Genomic DNA, 20,000 nt, shown 5'->3' on the forward strand with positions numbered 1-20,000 from the left:
GGAGAGAAAATGGAGAGGAAATGGAGAGGAGAGTGCCTGGCTTGATTCCAGTGCTAATTCTTCCAAGCATAGGCAAGAAGCAGACTGTAGCTCTACTGAGGGGGCACAGGTGGTGGGTGGTGGAAAACAGTGTGCTGTGGAGGCAGCAGTCTCTTGGCAACCCTAGCTGGTGAGATGTTGGAACTGCTGTTGGAATGAGCGGATGCTAACGCTATTACCCCATCCCCCATTTTCTGCTGCCCAAGGCTACGTGGCATACTCTTGCAAACCGAACGAAGAGTCCATTCGCCAATATTAGTTTTTTATTTTATGTCATATTTTTCTCCTTCCTCTTTACTACTGATGTGTGTGTGCACAGGCAGGGGCTTATTTTAGTGAGGCAGACGGAATGAGGTCTGCAGCATCTCTGGGAGTCTGAGAGAGGAGCCTCTAATTGAGCCTCAGGAATCAGAGTTTAGGATGAGAGAGGAGCCTCTAATTGAGCCTCAGGAATCAGAGTTTAGGATGAGAGAGGAGCCTCTGATTGAGCCTCAGGAATCAGAGTTTAGGAGTCGACAAAGCAGTATTTCGCAAAAATGAAAAGGAAACACATTTTCCACATTTAAATCACAACACATTGTCAAAAACATGGCATGTTTTAAATTATTCTTACAGTTTGTTCGAGATAAAGTTTTGCATATGCAAAGTATAAGGGCTTTGCCTTTCCCACATTATTGCATTCATCACTAGCCCTCATTGTCTCTGAATAATCACAATCATAGCTATTGCGGAGGATACAATCAAAATTAAAGTGAGAAGATCTTGGAGATCTGTTGCCAATTTTAATTTGAACGGCTATCGCCAGAGTAGAGCCCAACCTTTATTGCATAACATCACTCAATGGAAACGAAGAGCTTTTGCAATTGTGTTTTGTCAACTTCTATTTAGCATAAAACTGCAATGGAAACCAGTCCCACAGAGTTTCTCTCCTGATCTGTTAGTTTATCAGTTCCAACCTCAGAGAATAGAGGCTTTGCTCTTCTGATAGATTGACTTACCAAGAGTGATGCCCATTTAACCTCACACAATAACGACGGCACACGCGCACACAAACACACACACTTACAAAGACATAGAAGAGGGATGCCTAATTGATAGAAAGATATCTAACCATTGAGCATTGCTGTAGGATGAGTTGATGTTGTCCTCCGACACAGGGGTGCTACAAGTCAATATAGTGTGAGTAGTAACTGCTGTGAGCTTGACTCTATATCTCCTGTCTGGGGGCCTTGCTACAAGTCAATATAGCGTGAGTTCTAACTGCTGTGAGTTTGAGTCCATATCTCCGGTCTGATGGGCTGGGTCCTGCATGAATCACCCGCCTGTTGTGATGGGGGTCTGCAGAGGTCACGGAGGTTCAACCCCCCTCTCTGCACCTCCCCACCTGCACCCAGCACAGCCGGGCCAGTGGAGAGAGAGAGGGAGCCTGTTATCTCTCATAATTGCCGGCTGTCAGAAGGCGTTAGCATCCGAGTGTGTCAGGGCTGTGAAGAATGAACAGGGCAGAGGAGAGCGAGAGGGGGATATTGAGTGTGTCCGCCTCTGTGGTGTGTGTGTGTGTGTGTGTGTGAGTGTGAGTGAGTGTGAGAGGGAGTAGACATGAAACATTTGTCACATTTGCAGAAATCCATCTACATGCATTATTATTTGCTCAAGCATCTATGCAGTGCAGCATATAAGCTGTTGTTTGTGTGTTGTGTTCCGGCAGAGAGAGAGAAAGTGGGAAAGAGAGAGGGAAAGAGAGGGAGAAAGCGCTAGAGATCGAGAGAGAGAGAGCGAGAGAGAGCGTGTGAGTGGGTTCAGGTTGTGATTGATGGTGCCACTCAAGCGTGGCAGGCTGGTGGGTGTCTCCTCAGCGTGGATGCTCTGACCCTCTGCAGGCTGGGGATGCTGGGGGTGTTGGGGGCAGTGGAGAGGTGATTCAGCCAGTGCCAATGGCCTGTCTCCAACCCCTTCCCCCTCCCCTCTCCCCTCTCCCTGTGACCAGCTGGGCTGCAGCAGGTGAGGCCAGGGCCCACCTCCTCAATATTTCATTCCCCTTCCCCTCCCACTGCTTTAATGGGCCTGGTGGGCCAGGTCAGAGTAGGGGCCGCCTGCCTGGACAGATGGAGAGATCCCTGGCCTTGGAGAGACTCCTGGGCTGGCCTCACTACAGGGGTGGTCTCCACCTCTCATCCAATGGTGGTGTAATCAGTGTCTGTCTTCTTGGTGGGATGCTCTGTGGTTAGAGGCTTGTTGGTTGGACTGAGGCCGGTGTCCCTTTGGAGCTTCTACGAGGGATTCTTCTGTTTTAGTGTACTCGATGCCCTTGCATGAATTGACTCTTTTAGATGAGCTTTTTCCAGCCCAGCAAAATGGAAAATTGAGCGTTGAAACCCAGTGCTACTTGGTTCTGTTTTGTGTGGTTTGGAAACGGATCATGAAACAGAGGAGATGACATTTTGGGTTATTGCCATGAATGGTCTCAGAATGGTCTCAGATGGCTTTGACATGAACTCTGCTGGTCTGTGCTGAAACGGATTTAATCGTTATTCCCTGTGTGTGTGTGTGTGTGTGTGTGTGTGTGTGTGTGTGTGTGTGTGTGTGTGTGTGTGTGTGTGTGTGTGGTGTGTGTGTCTCTCATCCATCCTGTAGAATGTAATCTTCCCCGGAGCCGGAGATGAAGGGATCCTTGAGTACAAGTCTGTGATCTACTATCAAGTGAAACAACCTCGCTGGTTTGAGACAATCAAGGTGAAGTACCACACACTCACACACACCAACACACACACTACACACAGCATTTATACAGTCTGTCAGAACAGCTGTCTGAAATGATATAAAAAGCTATACATTTGAAGTGGTGTGAAGAATTTCACAGCAATCGATTAAAATACCTCCAGTTTCCTGGTTGTGGTTTTGTGATGCTCTTGGGATGTAATGGGGAGAGTGATGAGAGGAGTGTCTCTGTGTTACTGCTCTGGGATCAGTGGAAAGGCCATGGAGAGTGTGTAATTGGACCAGGCCCAATTATTCATTCTCATGCACTGTGCGTTAGGCTTCCTGGGCCCCGTTTGTGTGGCTGCGTATGGATTTATTGAACTTGTTGTCTGTTTTTTCAAGGTTGCCATTCCCATTGAGGATGTAAACAGGAGCCATCTCCGCTTCACCTTCCGACACAGATCATCTCAGGACTGTGAGTATCACACACACAGACACACACAGACACACACAGACACACACAGACACACACAGACACACACAGACACACACAGACACACACAGACACACACAGACACACACAGACACACACAGACACACACAGACACACACAGACACACACAGACACACACAGACACACACACACAGACACACACAGACAGAGACACACAGACAGAGACACACAGACAGAGACACACAGACAGAGACACACAGACAGACACACAGACACACAATATAGTCTCATATTAACACACTCACATGCACATGAATCTTGCTTTCACTAAAAATGCTCACTCTCACATTGAGACTTCATCATTTCTGCTGACTTTTACACTCCAGCTGTTTTAGTACTCCTTAACACAACAGCAGCCGCCATATGATGCCACCTGCTTCTGTCTCAAAGCACTCAGCCTCGTGCCCCCTCCACACAACAGCCTCTAATCAGCTGAGATGATGTGAAAACCTGTGTGTGTGTGTCTGTGTGTGTGTGTGTGTGTGTGTGTGTGGTTGTGTGTGTGTGTCTACATGTGCACTTTATGGATATTCATAGGGTTCGAAGCCATCTCTCTGATGGTTTCGATAAGCTCATTTAGTGGAGTGAGTGTGTGTGATTTTGCTGTGTGTGTGTGTGATTGTGTGATTGTGTGTGTGTGATTGTGTGTGTGAGATTGTGTGTGTGAGATTGTGTGTGTGTGTGAGCTTGATTCGAAGAGGGAACCCTAGCTTGGCAACCGTGCTGTTCCATCTGTCAGCCACATGCTGTTGCCGTGGCGCCAGGACAAGGAGGGAGGGGCCAGGGAGGTGTATGTAAAACAATCAATTAGCATGTGGACACACAGGCCTAGCCACAGGTTAGCAGTCACCAAGAGAAAACCCACTGCCACTGATGTCACACACACACACACACACACACACACACACACACATACACACACATACACACACACACAAGGGTTATCAGTCACTAAGAGAAAACCCACTGCCACCGCTGTAACACACACACACACACACACAAAAGCACGCACACAGACGCACACAGACGCACACAGACGCACACAGACGCACACATACACTCAGAGCCTCTGTGTTTTCAGTGGCTGTTGACTGACGGTTACAGACTGATTTATGTTTTGTCAGCTGTGAAACAGCAAGTGACTGCTTCATCTGTGTTTTTTGTTTTGTTTTTTCAAACCTCATCCCTGACCTTTTCAGTTCTCGTGATCTAACAGGGTTTTGCGCTTAGGAAATACCAGCCTGCTTCTGAGCTTAATCGGGCCAGAACTCCCCTTCTGCATGTTCACGACTGGGGGTTCAGGGGTTTACCTCCTCTTAAGCCTAATAATTACACCATGGTGATGCTAAGTGGTGAAAGGTATAATATTCTTAATTTTTAATAGTGACTTCTCTAAACCAAGACCATTCAGTTGATGGCAGTAGAGTGACATAGCTACTGGCAGCTATTCCATTGGAAAAGCACTAAGTTGATTTGCAAGGCGTGAAATGGCTCATTAAGGTATTAGTATGAGTAGTTTTGAGGAGCAGGCATTGAGCACGAGGCAAGATGAATCTTAATCCATCTTCCTACATGTGCTTTCTAACTAATGGAGAACAATGACTAGGCTGCAGCTCTCACATGGATGGGGAATACTGATGACTGGCAGTGAAATATGAATACAGTTCACATGGCTGGCTGGGATTCATTTATAGCACTCCATGGAGAGAGGAAGAGTGGGCTGCTAATAGATGAAGGAGTTGGAGATGCCTCTCGCTCGCTCTCTCCCCCTCTTTCTTGCCCTCTCGCTCGCTCTCTGCCTCTCTTTCTTGCCCTCTCTGTCTCTCTCGTTCTTGCCCTCTCTCTCTCTCTCTCTCTCTCTCTCGTTCTTGCCCTCTCTCCCTCTCTCTCTCTCTCTCTCTCTCTCTCTCGTTCTTGCCCTCTCTGTCTCTCTCTCTCGTTCTTGCCCTCTCTCTCTCTCGTTCTTGCCCTCTCTGTCTCTCCCTCTCGTTCTTGCCCTCTCTCTCTATCTCTCTCGTTCTTGCCCTCTCTGTCTCTCTCTCTCTCGTTCTTGCCCTCTCTGTCTCTGCCTCTCGTTCTTGCCCTCTTTCTCGTTCTTGCCCTCTCTGTCTCTCTCTCGTTCTTGCCCTCTCTGTCTCTCCCTCTCGTTCTTGCCCTCTCTGTCTCTCCCTCTCGTTCTTGCCCTCTCTGTCTCTCTCGTTCTTGCCCTCTCTGTCTCTCCCTCTCGTTCTTGCCCTCTCTCTCTCGTTCTTGCCCTCTCTGTCTCTCCCTCTCGTTCTTGCCCTCTCTGTCTCTCGGTCTTGCCCTCTCTGTCTCTCTCTCTCGGTCTTGCCCTCTCTCTCTCTCGTTCTTGCCCTCTCTGTCTCTCTCTCTCGGTCTTGCCCTCTCTCTCTCTCGTTCTTGCCCTCTCTGTCTCTCCCTCTCGTTCTTGCCCTCTCTCTCTCTCGTTCTTGCCCTCTCTGTCTCTCCCTCTCGTTCTTGCCCTCTCTCTCTCTCGTTCTTGCCCTCTCTGTCTCTCCCTCTCGTTCTTGCCCTCTCTCTCTCTCTCTCTCTCGTTCTTGCCCTCTCTGTCTCTCTCTCTCTCGTTCTTGCCCTCTCTGTCTCTCCCTCTCGTTCTTGCCCTCTTTCTCTCTCTCTCTCGTTCTTGCCCTTTCTGTCTCTCTCTCTCTCTCTCTCGTTCTTGCCCTTTCTGTCTCTCTCTCTCTCTCTCTCTTGTTCTTGCCCTCTCTGTCTGTCACATACTCTCCCTCTCTGTCTTGCTCTGGGTGGAGGCTGTCGATCTGGTTTTGTCTCCAACCGCTTGTAGCTGAGGCTGAACTCTTCGACTCGACAGACAGGACATGGTTGCCGAGCTACACAGAGCCCTGCACCATGGTGACCACCGTGGCCGTCACATGACCCCTGCTCAGTTGCCAAATCTGGCAATGCCGGCGCCTCCGGCTATCCTGGAGCACCAGCTACAAATTACCAGAACAACCCCGGCCATTAATGGCTGACATCTCAGTTCTTGGCATCCAAACTAGTGTTGGGATGACCCAAAGCCACAGACCTGTAACCTTAACTCCAGATGGACCTGCTTATTATCTCAGAATGCCATCTCCCAGCCAGTGAACCTGAAGTCCGCAGTAGCATTTTTTTTGGGTCAATGCGACCAAACTAGTTTGGAGGTCCTTAAGATGACCGTGGGCCTGTGTCACCCTGCTCAGCTGTGTGTGTGTGTGTGTGTGTGTGTGTGTGTGCTGCATTACTGTATTTAGCGCTGCTGTTTGGCTCAGCTGGCTGGCAGGGCAGCGGCACCAGTAATTATTCACTGCCGCTCTGCAGGCAGCAACCCAATGAGGGGATTTATGCAGATGGAATGCGTAAGATACTCTGACCAATGGTGGCCCCAGTGCACGTATATTTGAGCTTGTTGCTCCGCAGTGGTGATGTATGCCATTCTGTCCGGCTGCGCGCTCTTGGGACAGGGCCATAACTCACCCGGCAGAGTGCACACACACACACACACACACACACACACACACACTGACCCAGGTACACACGTATGCGCTCACACACAAGCATACACAAATCACCAGCATAGACAGAGAGCCCCTCCCCTGAAACTTGTTCCCATGTTTGAAATGTGTGATCAATTATGCAGGAACCCCCCCTTGGCACATCTCGTGTGTGTGTGTGTGTGTGTGTGTGTGTGTGTGTGTGTGTGTGTGTGTGTGTGTGACACTGTGTGACACTGTGTGTGTGTGTGTGTGTGTGACACTGTGTGTGTGTGACACTGTGTGTGTGTGTGTGACACTGTGTGTGTGTGTGTGACTGTGTGTGTGACTGTGTGTGTGTGTGTGTGTGTGTGTGTGACACTGTGTGTGACACTGTGTGTGTGTGTCTGTGGTCAATCCTTAAATCAGTGCCTGTCTTACTGCAGAGTAAAGAGTGAATGACTGCTTAACAGAAGAAAAACGCAGTTTGCGCTGACATTAATGGAGTTTCATGTGTCTGCAGTGCTTTGACAGCCACACACACACACACACACACACACACACACACACACACACCCGCGCACACACACACACACACACACACACACACACACACACACACACACACACACACACACACACACACACACACACACACACACACACACACACACACATACACACACACACTATGCAAACTCACAGCAGGCAGCCTGTGTCCTTGATGACCTCTCATACCCTTGCAGTGCTGCCATATATGCTGCCTGCTTTTGGCATGTGTGTGTTAATGTGTTAGCGTGTGTGTTTGTTAATGTGTTAGTGTGTGTGTGTGTGTGTGTGTGTGTGTGTTAATGTGTTAGCGTGTGTGTGTTAATGTGTTAGCGTGTGTGTGGGGATCCTCATCTGGGTCAGCACGCACTGTGTCAGGGATAAGGAGGGGGGATGTAATTGGGCACTGGGTTGCTCCTGTCAGGCGAGTCCGGAAGTCCCCCTCTTGTCTCCTCAAGCATGTGTAGCTTCTTTCTTTCTGTCTTTTCTTTTTCTCTCTTTCTTTCTCTTTCTCTCTTTCTGTCTCTCTTTCTGTCTGTCTCTCTCTCTCTCTCTCTTTCTCCACTCTCCCTCTCTCTCTCTCTGTCTCTCTCTCTCTCTCTTTCTCCACTCTCCCTCTCCCTCCCTCTCTCTCTCTCTCTCTCTCCCTCCCTCTCTCCTATACTCCTCACACTGCTCAGAGCCTGCCAGTTCACACACACACACAGCCTGACTCAGCACAGTGTGGCCGGGAGCGTGTGAGATTTGTAGTGGGGATTAAGCGACATGTTGGGCTGTTTGTAGGCCTGTCGGAGAGACTGATGCGGCGTGTCGGCCACAGTGACCGCTGTGGCTCCGAGGCCTGACACCTGACAGCCTGCCTCACTGCCCTGTACCCCCATCACCAGCGGAGCCCCTTCCTGGCACATACCCACCAACACCACCCCCAGCCCACGGCATATCTCACGCCCCGTCTGTGTGTTTCCTCTCACCCCCACAGACAAAGACAAATCGGAGAAGATCTTTGCCTTGTCCTTTGTCAAGCTGATGAGGTATGACGGCACAACGTTACGAGACGGCGAGCATGATCTCATCGTCTACAAGGTAGCCTGCCCAGCCCAGCATGGGCCGTGTTCTCTCTCTTTCTCCTTCTGTGCCTTTCTTTCATTTATCCATCATTCTCCCCTTTCTTTCTCTCACATCACAGTGTGTCCTCTCACTTGTAGTCTCTCTCTATTCCCCTCTCTCTATCCATCCCTCTCTCTCTTTCTCTCTCAGTCTCTCCCTCTCTCTGCTGCAGTATGCTCCTGTATGACTGCGTGACTGTAATTGGCTGGCTTGTCTCGTTGTGTTCCGTGATAATGACTGTTAGCTTTTCTTCACTTCTACAAGCTCTGGTATATATCCCACAGCAGCCAGAGTAAGGTATTTTATGTGAAGGATTTTATGTGTTTAAAATTTAATAAAGAATTTTTGTAGGAGTTCCAGCCCTAGTTATACAAAAGCCTATTTATCTTGTCTTGTTCCTCTGCGTAAGTAAACTTCCTATTATTTGAGGTTTGCCTGCAAGGTTCATGACAAGCTAAATTATGTAGTGAATATCACAAAGAAATACAGCAGTGGCAAAATAATAAGTAGTTATAAAGCTTTTTATACTGTGTGTCACTGAGAGGAAAGTAATGTTTTCAACAAAACCAATATACTTGTGTCCTATTAGTAGCTGTGCACTGTGGGCATCGAAGTGTGCTGTAACATCCACGTCAGGGGTTTCTTAAACGTTTAGGGGCATGGGACCCCTGATGGGAGAAACGGTTCTAAGAACCCCCTCATCATAGTAACACAGATTAAGCATATGCTTATAAGCATTTGTAGTCTTAGATGCCATTCATACTTGTTGGGTTCTAAAACTTTTTTATTGTTTTATAGTGATGTGAGAGCGGTACAGCTTACAGTTTATTAGCTGCCTTTGTCCCAAGCATAACTTCCAACATTTCAACTGCGGCTGGAAGTATGAGTTCTTGTGCAACTGCTTCTTGCTCTTAGCAAGCCGTAGAGCCACCGCAGGAAGCATTCTGTGCTTTCTCTGAGGTTGTGGTCTCTTTGTTTTCTGGTGGGTGTAATCCTCGCTCTTATATTCCAAGTGCTTTGTAATCAGCTGTGGCTTTAGCTTGGCTTCATGGCTTTATCCGCTAGCACCTGAAGACACATGACTCATTTTGGTCATCCATGGCTGTTCTCAATGAAACCAGACTCGATATCCATCATCATATTTCTCCATTCTTGCCAGCTTTTATTGGCTCAGATGGTCTCCCCATCTGTAGATTTGTGATTTGTAATGATACAGCACAATTTTATTATTTATAGCAAATCATTTCACCCACTTTGAGAACCACTCATCTATGTTAATCACAGTGACATACAGGCTGGAAATGGACCTGAAAAGATTTTTAGTTTCTCTTGGGATCACACTCACTTAGAATTTTGGAAATATAACCTTTGTTTGTGCTCCTACCTTACTGGCAGGAACCCAGCTTTCTCTGGTTCTTGGTGTTAGATTTGACCTCCAGATGTATGTGTTGTGTTTGCAGGCTGAGGCCAAGAAGATGGAGGACTCTTCTCTGTACCTGAACGTCCCCGCCACCAAGGTTGAGCTAGAGGAGAAGGGCTACCCTACCACGGGCAAGAGCATGCAGAACCTGGGCAACTGCACCATCAGCAAAGACTCCTTCCAGATCTCCACCCTGGTCTGCTCCACCAAACTCACCCAGAACGGTAAGGTGGCACAGCTTCCTCCAACTCACTCATATTCTGCTTTCCATTCATCTCTCGCTCTCCTTCTCTCTATCTTTCTCTGTTAATTTGAAGTGTCATTTTTTTTCTTACTTTATTTTCTTTCTTCCTCTCTCACTCTCTCCCCTCTCCCCCTTCTTCTCCTGCTATAATGTAATGATCTGTTGTGAGGTGTCCCTGCCAAGCCTTAGGGGTGGAGATCTCACTGGCGTTGTTAGTTTTGCTGTGGTCAGCTTTGCTTTCTCAGGGCCAGTTAAGCCCCACAAACTTCTCTCTCGCAGCCGTAGGCTAAGGTGACCAGGGCTGTTCTGACCAGCACGGCTGCCTACACTTAGACTCTAGTTAAGAGCCTGCAAACGGGGTCTGATAGGAACACACCGGCCCAGCCTCCCCTGCCTAAAGCCTCCTGCTGCGAGGTGCCTGAACCCCAAACTCTGCATGTCTCGCTGGGGCTTTACCAGACCAGCACGCCTGAGGAAGTTTGAGACGGGAGTGCTGACACACAGTGACTGCCTTTTATACCTTTAATCCTGTTGTTTTTATCCCTCCTTGTCTTTTTGCTTGGCAGCCTCTTTTTTTAAAGGGGGGAATAAAAAAAGGTTGTCCTCAGACAAATGGAGGTGAGTTTGAGCATTTAGACTTTAGTGTGGCTGAAATAAAGAGCCTCTGTGGGGGAGGAGGATGAGGAGGGAGGAGTGAGGGCGTGCAGGGGAGAGCCGCAGTGCTCCGGCAGGAGGGAGAAGTTAATTGTATCGCTAACCTCAGGCTTTTTCTCTCCCCTCACTCCAAATGCACTGTGAATAAAAGGTGCCTAATTTCTCAATTCACCGGGATCCAAAGGAAACGCGGAGGGGAAAAAAGATATCCACCAGTGAAGTTGCCTGGAAAAAAAGAAAGAGAGGAAGAGGCGGAGAGTGAGAGAGAGAGAGAGTGAGAGAGAGCCTCTGAAATGAGAAGAAGTGTCAGGAAATGAGAAGAAGTGGGAGAATTGTAGTCTAGTCACAGACAGGAGGAGGTTGGGCTTGAGTAGAGACTGCTGTTGGAGAGCAAGCTCTCTCCTTAGTCAAATCCTCTCCAGATGGAGGAGGAAGATGTGGAGATAAGATGGAGGAGGAGGAAGAAATAAAGAAGAATACACTTGTCTTGTTTGCCTGTATGTTCAAAGAAGCCTGCATTAAGCTAGGATGTTAGCGGCATCGTCAATCTGAGCGCAAGCACGGTGGATACAAATCAGCCTCTGCCAGAGAGAGAGCAGGTACTCTATCTGAAGGTCCTGTCCTCTTCACATCGGGTCAAGAGGCTACGTGACAGGCATGCTCTTCTCTGTTCAGTGTCTCTCTTACCCTCCCTCTCCCTCTCCCTCTCCTTCTCTGCGTGATACACACACAGTTTCAGTCTGAACCACATGCAGTTTACGTCTGATCCACACTTTCACTTTAACACTTTCAGAAGCTCATTCATGTATGCATTACAAAGAGATCACATGGCACATCTGCTCTGTCTGTCATCACTTTCCGTCACACACACACTCACACACTCTCTCGCACGCACACGCACACGCACACACACACACACACACACACACACACACACACACACACACACACACACACACACACACACACACACACACACACACACACACAAGGCTCTGTGCGACCTGACCCTGGGTAAACAGTCCTGTGATGGACGGATGTGCTCTGAGGAACAGCATGGTGCTCAGTGTGCTCTGTGATGTAAGCCATGTGGCAAACCCCTCTGCCACATCGCTTCATCTCACTCCTGTCCCATCTCCCCCTGGGCCCACTGATGTCCGCAGCTCACGCTGACCAGGCCAGACTGGACCGGACCATGCCACTGTCTGCCCCTGCTCATACCCAGCTAATGACCTGAGATGGGAGGGAAGTTGCCACTTTTATCCGACCCACGAGATGCCCTGGTCATTTGGGTTATGTTTGAGTGAGGGCCTGAAAGTAGATGGGTGCCTATTTGTGTGCAGTGGAAATTTCCAGTATGCACATTTCACAGATTGTCCGCTTGTGTGTGTGTGTTCAACGGATGCATTAGCAAACCTTCTGAATGTCTCTATAATGAGGTCACAGAGGATGCAGACAACATTCTCCTAATGGAAGAAACTGCACAAAACTGCTGAACACCACAGAACTAAACTGATGGCACGAAGTTTCTACACAGCCGCTCTTGTCGCCGAGACATCTGGACTGCAGTCGCTGGCCTCCCTGCTGCTGTTGTCTTGTCCCCAATGACAAAGTCTGAGTATTGGAGGACACAGATGCCTCTGTGGAACAGGGACACTCGCTGGGGCAAAATGAAGTTGCACATTTGGAGCGCAGCCTGTACTGTGCACCTTTTCTTCACCACTGTTAGTATGCAGTGGGTGCTCTCAGGTGGAAATCAAAGGCGGCCTGCTGAAATATGTTTGGGTGGGGGTGAGTGTTTTATGTTCACTAACTGAGCGATGTCACAGTGTTTGTGTGAAGAGACCCACTGTTTGTTTCAAGGGTGTGAAAAGCCCTGATGTTTGCTGCACTCTTTGTGTTTCTGGAGGCCCACGGTTGCGCACCTAGACCTTGATGAAACAAGAACGCCGTGTCAGAGCGACAATGCTTTCTCCTCAGGGTTCAGGGTTAGAGAAAAGAATGGAAAGAAAGTGCGCCACTGATTTCTGTAGTTATTTTTAAATACGCACAAATGGTGCCTCTCTCCGTCTTACAGCATGAGACCTTCTGAAACAGGAAACTGTCGTAATTAGCCAATCTGTATCACCATCAGTTCATGTGAACGCCCTGGCCACATCTCCACATGAGACAGAACACAGAACACATCTCCAGATGAGACAGAACACAGAACACATCTCCACATGAGACAGAACACAGAACACATCTCCACATGAGACAGAACACAGAACACAGAACACATCTCCACATGAGACAGAACACAGAACACAGAACACATCTCCACATGAGACAGAACACATCTCCAGATGAGACAGAACACAGAACACATCTCCACATGAGACAGAACACAGAACACATCTCCACATGAGACAGAACACAGAACACATCTCCACATGAGACAGAACACAGAACACATCTCCAGATGAGACAGAACACAGAACACATCTCCAGATGAGACAGAACACATAACACATGAGACAGAACACAGAACACATTTCCACATGAGACAGAACACTTCCCATCTCATGTCTTTATTCCTATTGTCTTTGGTGTAGATGACAAAAAATGGCACTTATGAATCCCCTGCTTCAGTGGACAGACTGCCTTGCGGTGTCCCCTCAACAGATGTGACGCATCCTCTCTGCATCTTCACTGAGTCATTATTGTGGTAGTGTGAAGCACTTGGCTGTTTCCTGGCTAGAGTGGAGTAAATGTGTGATGTGTCATTAAGCGTGCTGATGATGGCAGTGTGTTTACCCACCACGTGTGACTGAAGGTGGCTGTCTACATTCATGTCAGTCAGAGAGGTGACTCATTAAAACATATGCCTGTTCCCTGTGCGTCACTCATCTGTGATGCAGGCGTGAATGACTGACTACTCGTTGTGTTGATTTGCTGATTTCCGGGTGTCACGGTACTCGGTATACTCGAAGATGCATTAGATGAAAGTAACTGCTAAATAAATATAGGTGCTAAATGTAAAATGCTAAGATGTTCGTAGGATTTATTGCAGGTATCTTTGAATGGAAGTCTCTTTTAAATAAGCACTTATAAATGACATGCTGTAAACAGCTGGGCAGCCCTGTGATTAGAGGTTGGTACTAATTGGGAAAAACCACACATGTAACGTGAAGACTGGTGTTCCTCAGTTTTGATAGATCTCATGCTGACGATGTCAATCAGCTGTTTGAAATGCAGGGGAATTGTGAGTAGTCAAATCTGTAGATGGAATATTGACACACTCAAGCAAAATCATTTCTCTGTTGTGCAGATATCTGACACAGACCAAAGAGCTTGAAATCATCGCTGTTCTGACTGGGCTCAGAGCCTTACAGAAACTGGGACAGAATTTGAATTCCTCCTCATTAAAGAATTATGGTCTTATCGAAACACATTAGACTGCTGTGGTGAGGTGTGTGTGTGTGTGTGTGTGTCTGTGTGTGTGTCTGTGTGTGTGTCTGTGTGTCTCTGTGTGTCTCTGTGTGTGTCTGTGTGTGTCTGTGTGTGTCTGTGTGTGTGTAGGTGTCTGCTCAGTGAAGGTGTTGATCTTTAGCGTGGTGGAAAAACTGCAGTGATAAAGTGTGGTGAGTGTGAGGTCTCCTCCGTGCTCTGTCTCTAAATTGGCAGTGTTGAGCTGGGAGTTCACCTGCTGCTGTGATTCGCCCATGAGTTAGGGTTTCCTCAAGACAGGCTTTAGCAAGGTTTTCACCTTAATGACTCAATTGTGAACTTGTAAAGAAACATCTGAACACCACCCCCCTCTCCTCCCCACACCCACACACCTTTTGTTTGTGTTGGCTGTTATCTGTGGAGCATCCCGTTTAAAGCCCATGTTGAGCTCACTTATGGGCTTACTCCACCTGGATGCTTATTGCTCTTTATACTGGAGTTCCCTACCCTAATCTCTGATTTGTTCCAGCCTCCATTTAAGTAATTGCTATGAGGAGAATTTGATTGTCCGCAGAACAAGATGGGAACAAAGCAGTCAGATCTATAATGAGTTCAGTTTCTACATTAGGGGCATATAGGAAGACTAATATGGATATTTTGTGGGGTACGGGTGTGAGATTGGATAGAAAGACAAAGTTCTTTATCTCAAGAAATGAATCCAGGTATTCGTGTAGCTTCTTATAGAGGGCAAATGTCTCAGATTTATTTTATAAGGCCTTCAATAAAATTGCTTCATTTTTCCCAGGATTTAGTGTTATGTGAACCTTGAAAGGTGTGTGTGTGTGTGTGTGTGTGTGTGTGTGTGTCCCGTCACCTTCCTGTACAACACCTCTTCCTTCATCTGTACAGTGCTGATGATTTATTGTCATTTTATTTTATTTGTTTCGTTTGGCCTTAAGCCATTTCTTAACAAAAAGAATGAAGGGTAAAATGTCTCCCTGTAGAGGAGACTGGGGCCTTTAGATGGAGTCTGATGGCTGTGCCCTCATCACTTGTCAGAGCTCCAGATGACGGGCATCCATCACCCAGTCTGCCCCGCCGCACGCTGCTGGCACAGGGGAATGGGCAGAGCGGGGGGTTTCCTGTGGGGAACCTACAGATGGTAGGGAGAGGGTGGCAAGGGCAGGCACTGCTCTTATTCTTTCTGCTTTTGGTTGGGTCATTCGATGAAAAGGTGTGTGTGTGTGTGTGTGTTCGTGTGTGTGTGTTCGTGTGTGTGTGTGTCCTGACCAATGTGGGTGTGCTTATGGAGGGGTGCCTTTGGAGAGTATTTCAGAAATGTTGTGATCCTTCATCTGTGTAGGCACTTAAGAGGCATGCCACTTCCAAATGAAATAGACAGGGAGATTGAGAGTCTTACTGGTTCTGAGAGATCTGAAACCCTCACTGGGTTTGAGAGTGTCGTTGACTTCATCTCCGCAAACACTTATTAGTTGTTGAGTTATGAGTGGATTTGATATTTATCTCAAACATCTGTGAATTAAATTTCACTCACTAAATAAAGACTGCGAAAAGCCCAAGAGCACTGTGGATCTTGTAATACATCTTTAAAGAGGTTCACTCCTGGATGCTCTCTGAAATGTGATTGATTATTGCCATAGTCTTATGACATTATTCATAGTAAAAATAGACACGTGCACCCCCTTTAACACATGAATTGTGATTTACACCATTTACTTTGAAGTTCAGTATTCATGACTGTGAGAGATACCGCAGTGATGGGTAAACGTGATTAGAGACTAGTTTAATTTGTGTGTTTTCACTAGTGTTGCAGTCAAAATGTCTTGAGGGTGGCAGCAGTTATGGAAGACCTATTATGGCAAAGGAGCAACACTTTTTTTGCCATTGTTTAACTGTTTCAGTTTCATTCATGATCATTTCATTGATGCAGTGTTCTGAAAAGATTAAAACTAACTTTTGATCTTCCTCTCTCCCTGTCTCTGTTGTGTCTGTGCCTGTGTGTGTTCTCCCTGTTGTGTCTGTGCATGTGTGTGTTCTCCCTGTTGTGTCTGTGCATATGTGTGTTCTCCCTGTTGTGTCTGTGCCTGTGTGTGTTCTCCCTGTTGTGTCTGTGCCTGTGTGTGTTCTCTCTGTTGTGTGTGTGCACGTGTGTGTTCTCTCTGGTGGCTCAGTGGACCTCCTGGGTCTGTTGAAATGGCGCTCCAACACCAGCCTGCTCCAGCAGAACCTGCGGCAGCTCATGAAGGTGGACGGAGGGGAGGTCGTCAAGGTCAGTCGAGTCCAGTTCACTCCAATTCTCCACCACGCCACACTTTAGTCCAGATTGTCAAATCCGACTTCTCCATGTTCAATGTACCTGACTCTGTCCTGTCCGTCAGTGAACGCTGGGTTGGCCCATGTGTAACTAAAACATTTAGTAGCATAAACTAAAAAGGTCTGAGATGAGAGTTCCTTTTCCTAGTATTAATATGAGTTGCATGGAGCTGTCACATTCAAGGTCGTTCCAGGAGGCTCTGGTCTCCATAGCTAACATTTCATCTTGGTATTTTCCTCAAATTTTGGCGTGCATTTTCTCTTCCGGATGAAGTCAGCCTTTTTGGGATCAGAACAATCCCGTTTTCCATTTTTGCCTCTGGCGTTGGTAACGGGCTGTTCTTGAGCCAAATTGACAACTCTGAGCGAAAATGGAACCTGGCTTTCATTTTGTATCTTTCAAAAGAGCCTGGCCTTGTCCTGCTGTCCAAACTATACTGTGACGTTTAAGGCTCTGGAGGAGGTTACTAAATGAACCATGAGTAAGTGAAGGAGTGGAGCGCTGCTTTTCCTTTGAGAGCCTGGAGATTGGACACCACTGCAAGGTTGTCACCCTGCACAATTGCATTCGCTCTCCCAAACAGGAACCAGCCTCCAGCTCACCTGAGCGCCAAATACACTGTGGCTAGTAAGCTCGAAGCAGTAGCACAGCCTGCAGAACACACACACACACACACACACACACACACACACACTAGGAGACCCTGGGATACACTACTGGAGCTGACGAGGCACTCTCACCCTCCCTGCGTCTGCCCCCTGCAGCACCTCATTTAGCTATTGTAGGCCTGGTAGAATAGCTGTGCATACACTCTATCTGCACATGTTGCGTCTGTCATCAAAAAGCACCTCCATGGCTCCTTGAACTCCTGCATTAATGCATGTCTGACCTATGCAGGAATGTACACGTATCTAATATATCGTTGGATTATATCCACGGGGGCTTCTGCAGCAATCGCTAAAAAGCTGCATGTGTCAGAGTGAGTCATGTCACTCTCAAGTCCCTGTTGACCTGGTTGATTTATTTCGGTATGTTTATTTCACACCCCCCCACCCCAGCCCACCCCGCACTTTTTGCAGTCAGGCTTCCAATGCAGTGCTGAGTAAATGCTTTCTCAGCCAAAAAAGACCACCAGTTTCTCCTGCAGTCACTTTGTTTAGCAGAAAGCAACAGGAAACAAAAACATTGTTTGAAACCCCTCCTTGGTGCCGTGCCTCCAGCATCTGTTCCTGCCAGAAGTGCTGATTCCATCAGTCCAACAGAACCCCTCCCGAGGACCTCTCCAATGCTGCTCTCGCTAGCTGTCCAGCCTCATTATTCTAATGCAGGATCTCTTTGGCAATATTCTGATTGAACTTGGATTTATTCCCTGCCCCGATCATGCCTGGATGTTGCCTCAGTGCCATCAATCTCTACAGCTCTCGCTATGACGGATCAGTGAAGGCTGATGGCAGGAACCTTGCCATAATGGCTGGCATGCGCCCTTTCATCTCCACCAACACACACACACACACACACACAAACACACACCAACACACACCTCTTTAGCCAGCACAACTTTGATCAAAACAAACCTTTCCAAGACACATGGAACACTTTGATGTTGAGTTCACACGGCAGGAACAAAAGGCTGGCCCCAGAGTAGGAATAGCTGAAATAGTTTCTGCCTGATAGGCAGTTTGTATGACTCTAGAGACTGGAAAGTGTTGAGTGTAGAGATGGCACAGAGGTCAAGGCCAATCCCAGTTTTAGCCACACATTTCATGGGAACGTTGGCAACATGGTGTTCAGATGAACTGCTGCAAGGGTAGTGGGGCAGAACGGTCCTGCTGTAGATATTTGTCTCTGTGTTGTGTTGTGTTGTGTCTCTGTGTTGTTTTGTGTCTCTGTGTTGTGTTGTGTCTCTGTGTTGTGTTGTGTTGTGTCTCTGTGTTGTGTTGTGTTGTGTTGTGTTGTGTCTCTGTGTTGTTTTGTGTCTCTGTGTTGTGTTGTGTCTCTCTGTTGTGTTGTGTCTCTGTGTTGTGTTGTGTTGTGTCTCTGTGTTGTGTTGTGTCTCTGTGTTGTGTTGTGTTGTGTCTCTGTGTTGTGTTGTGTCTCTGTGTTGTGTTGTGTTGTGTCTCTGTGTTGTGTTGTGTTGTGTCTCTGTGTTGTGTTGTGTTGTGTCTCTGTGATGTGTTGTGTTGTGTATCTGTGTTGTGTTGTGTCTCTGTGTTGTGTTGTGTCTCTGTGTTGTGTTGTGTTGTGTTGTGTCTCTGTGTTGTGTTGTGTTGTGTCTCTGTGATGTGTTGTGTCTCTGTGTTGTGTTGTGTCTCTGTGTTGTGTTGTGTCTCTGTGATGTGTTGTGTTGTGTCTCTGTGTTGTGTTGTGTTGTGTCTCTGTGTTGTGTTGTGTTGTGTTGTGTTGTGTCTCTGTGTTGTGTTGTGTTGTGTTGTGTCTCTGTGTTGTGTTGTGTTGTGTTGTGTCTCTGTGATGTGTTGTGTTGTGTCGTTGTGTTGTGTTGTGTTGTGTTGTGTCTCTGTGTTGTGTTGTGTTGTGTTGTGTCTCTGTGATGTGTTGTGTCTCTGTGTTGTGTTGTGTTGTGTCTCTGTGTTGTGTTGTGTCTCTCTGTTGTGTTGTGTTGTGGCTGAAGCACTTAGTGTGAGCTGCTGTTGGCTGAGAGGGCCGGTTAAGAGCCTGGAGACGGCCATGTGAAGGGGAGCAGGGCACTGCACTCATCTCTCTCCTCCTCTTTGCTCTCTCCATGATGGCTCTCATGGCCAACTACTCTTCAAACACAGAGCTGTACCCTTACATGTACCTCCCTTTCTCTCATTCCACACACTCTCTCTTCTTAAGTACATAATATTGGTCTGAAAAACAGTCTTGCTCTCATCCCAAAACAAGGCTTTAGAGGTTTTTGGTTCTGCAAAGTAAGACAAAACCACAGAACCGTCAATGCCCCCCCCCCCCCCCCCCCCCCCCTCTATAGACTCATATTAGCTTTGAAACGCAGTGACGATGTTTAGGACTCCTGCTGATCCCTCAGAATGCCTGGAGTTGTCTCCCCTCTGTGAAGCACAGCACTTGAATGACAATGGCCATAAAGTAGTCTCTCTTCACTATAATTCATCCTGACAGTGGTATGAAAATGGCTGCTTTCTGTCCCCTCCCATGCATCGCTAGCATCAAAGAGTTTAAAGACTGGGGATGACCTCGTCAGGAAGATTTACATGAGATGACAGCGTGATGGGCATTCTCACTCCCTGTGCTAACCCCCCTCCTGTTCAATATGTCCCCATCAGTTTCTACAAGACACCCTGGATGCCCTCTTCAACATCATGATGGAGAACTCGGAGAGTGACACGTTTGACACCCTGGTTTTTGATGCTTTGGTGAGGACATGTTTGTTTGTCATTTCGATTTGTTATAACAAAAGTTGATTTTATATGGTCTGATGTTATTCGTTGTTTTTTATTTAAATTGTTTTATTTTTACAAACTGCTATCTCTATTAAAACAGTTATGTGATAATATTAAAATCTATGAATGCAAAAG

General features: G+C 47.4%; 1 protein-coding gene across 7 annotated transcripts in view; it reads left to right on the top strand.

Moving 5' to 3' along the window:
• Nucleotides 1-20,000, top strand: part of dock1 (dedicator of cytokinesis 1) — a 219,349-nt gene that overhangs the window by 38,608 nt on the left and 160,741 nt on the right. For all 7 annotated transcript variants that reach the window (XR_013968570.1, XM_080834740.1, XM_080834744.1 and 4 more), the window contains exons 15-20: nt 2,674-2,772; nt 3,142-3,214; nt 8,258-8,361; nt 9,846-10,029; nt 16,325-16,422; nt 19,749-19,838. Coding sequence is in view for 6 of the 7 variants with exons in the window: in XM_080834740.1 (XP_080690866.1) it covers nt 2,674-2,772; nt 3,142-3,214; nt 8,258-8,361; nt 9,846-10,029; nt 16,325-16,422; nt 19,749-19,838 (648 nt within the window). In the remaining variant the exon portion in view is untranslated. The remainder of the gene's footprint in view (nt 1-2,673; nt 2,773-3,141; nt 3,215-8,257; nt 8,362-9,845; nt 10,030-16,324; nt 16,423-19,748; nt 19,839-20,000) is intronic.

The sequence above is a fragment of the Sprattus sprattus genome (genome assembly GCF_963457725.1).
Source record: "Sprattus sprattus genome assembly, chromosome: 3".
NCBI lineage: Eukaryota > Metazoa > Chordata > Actinopteri > Clupeiformes > Clupeidae > Sprattus > Sprattus sprattus.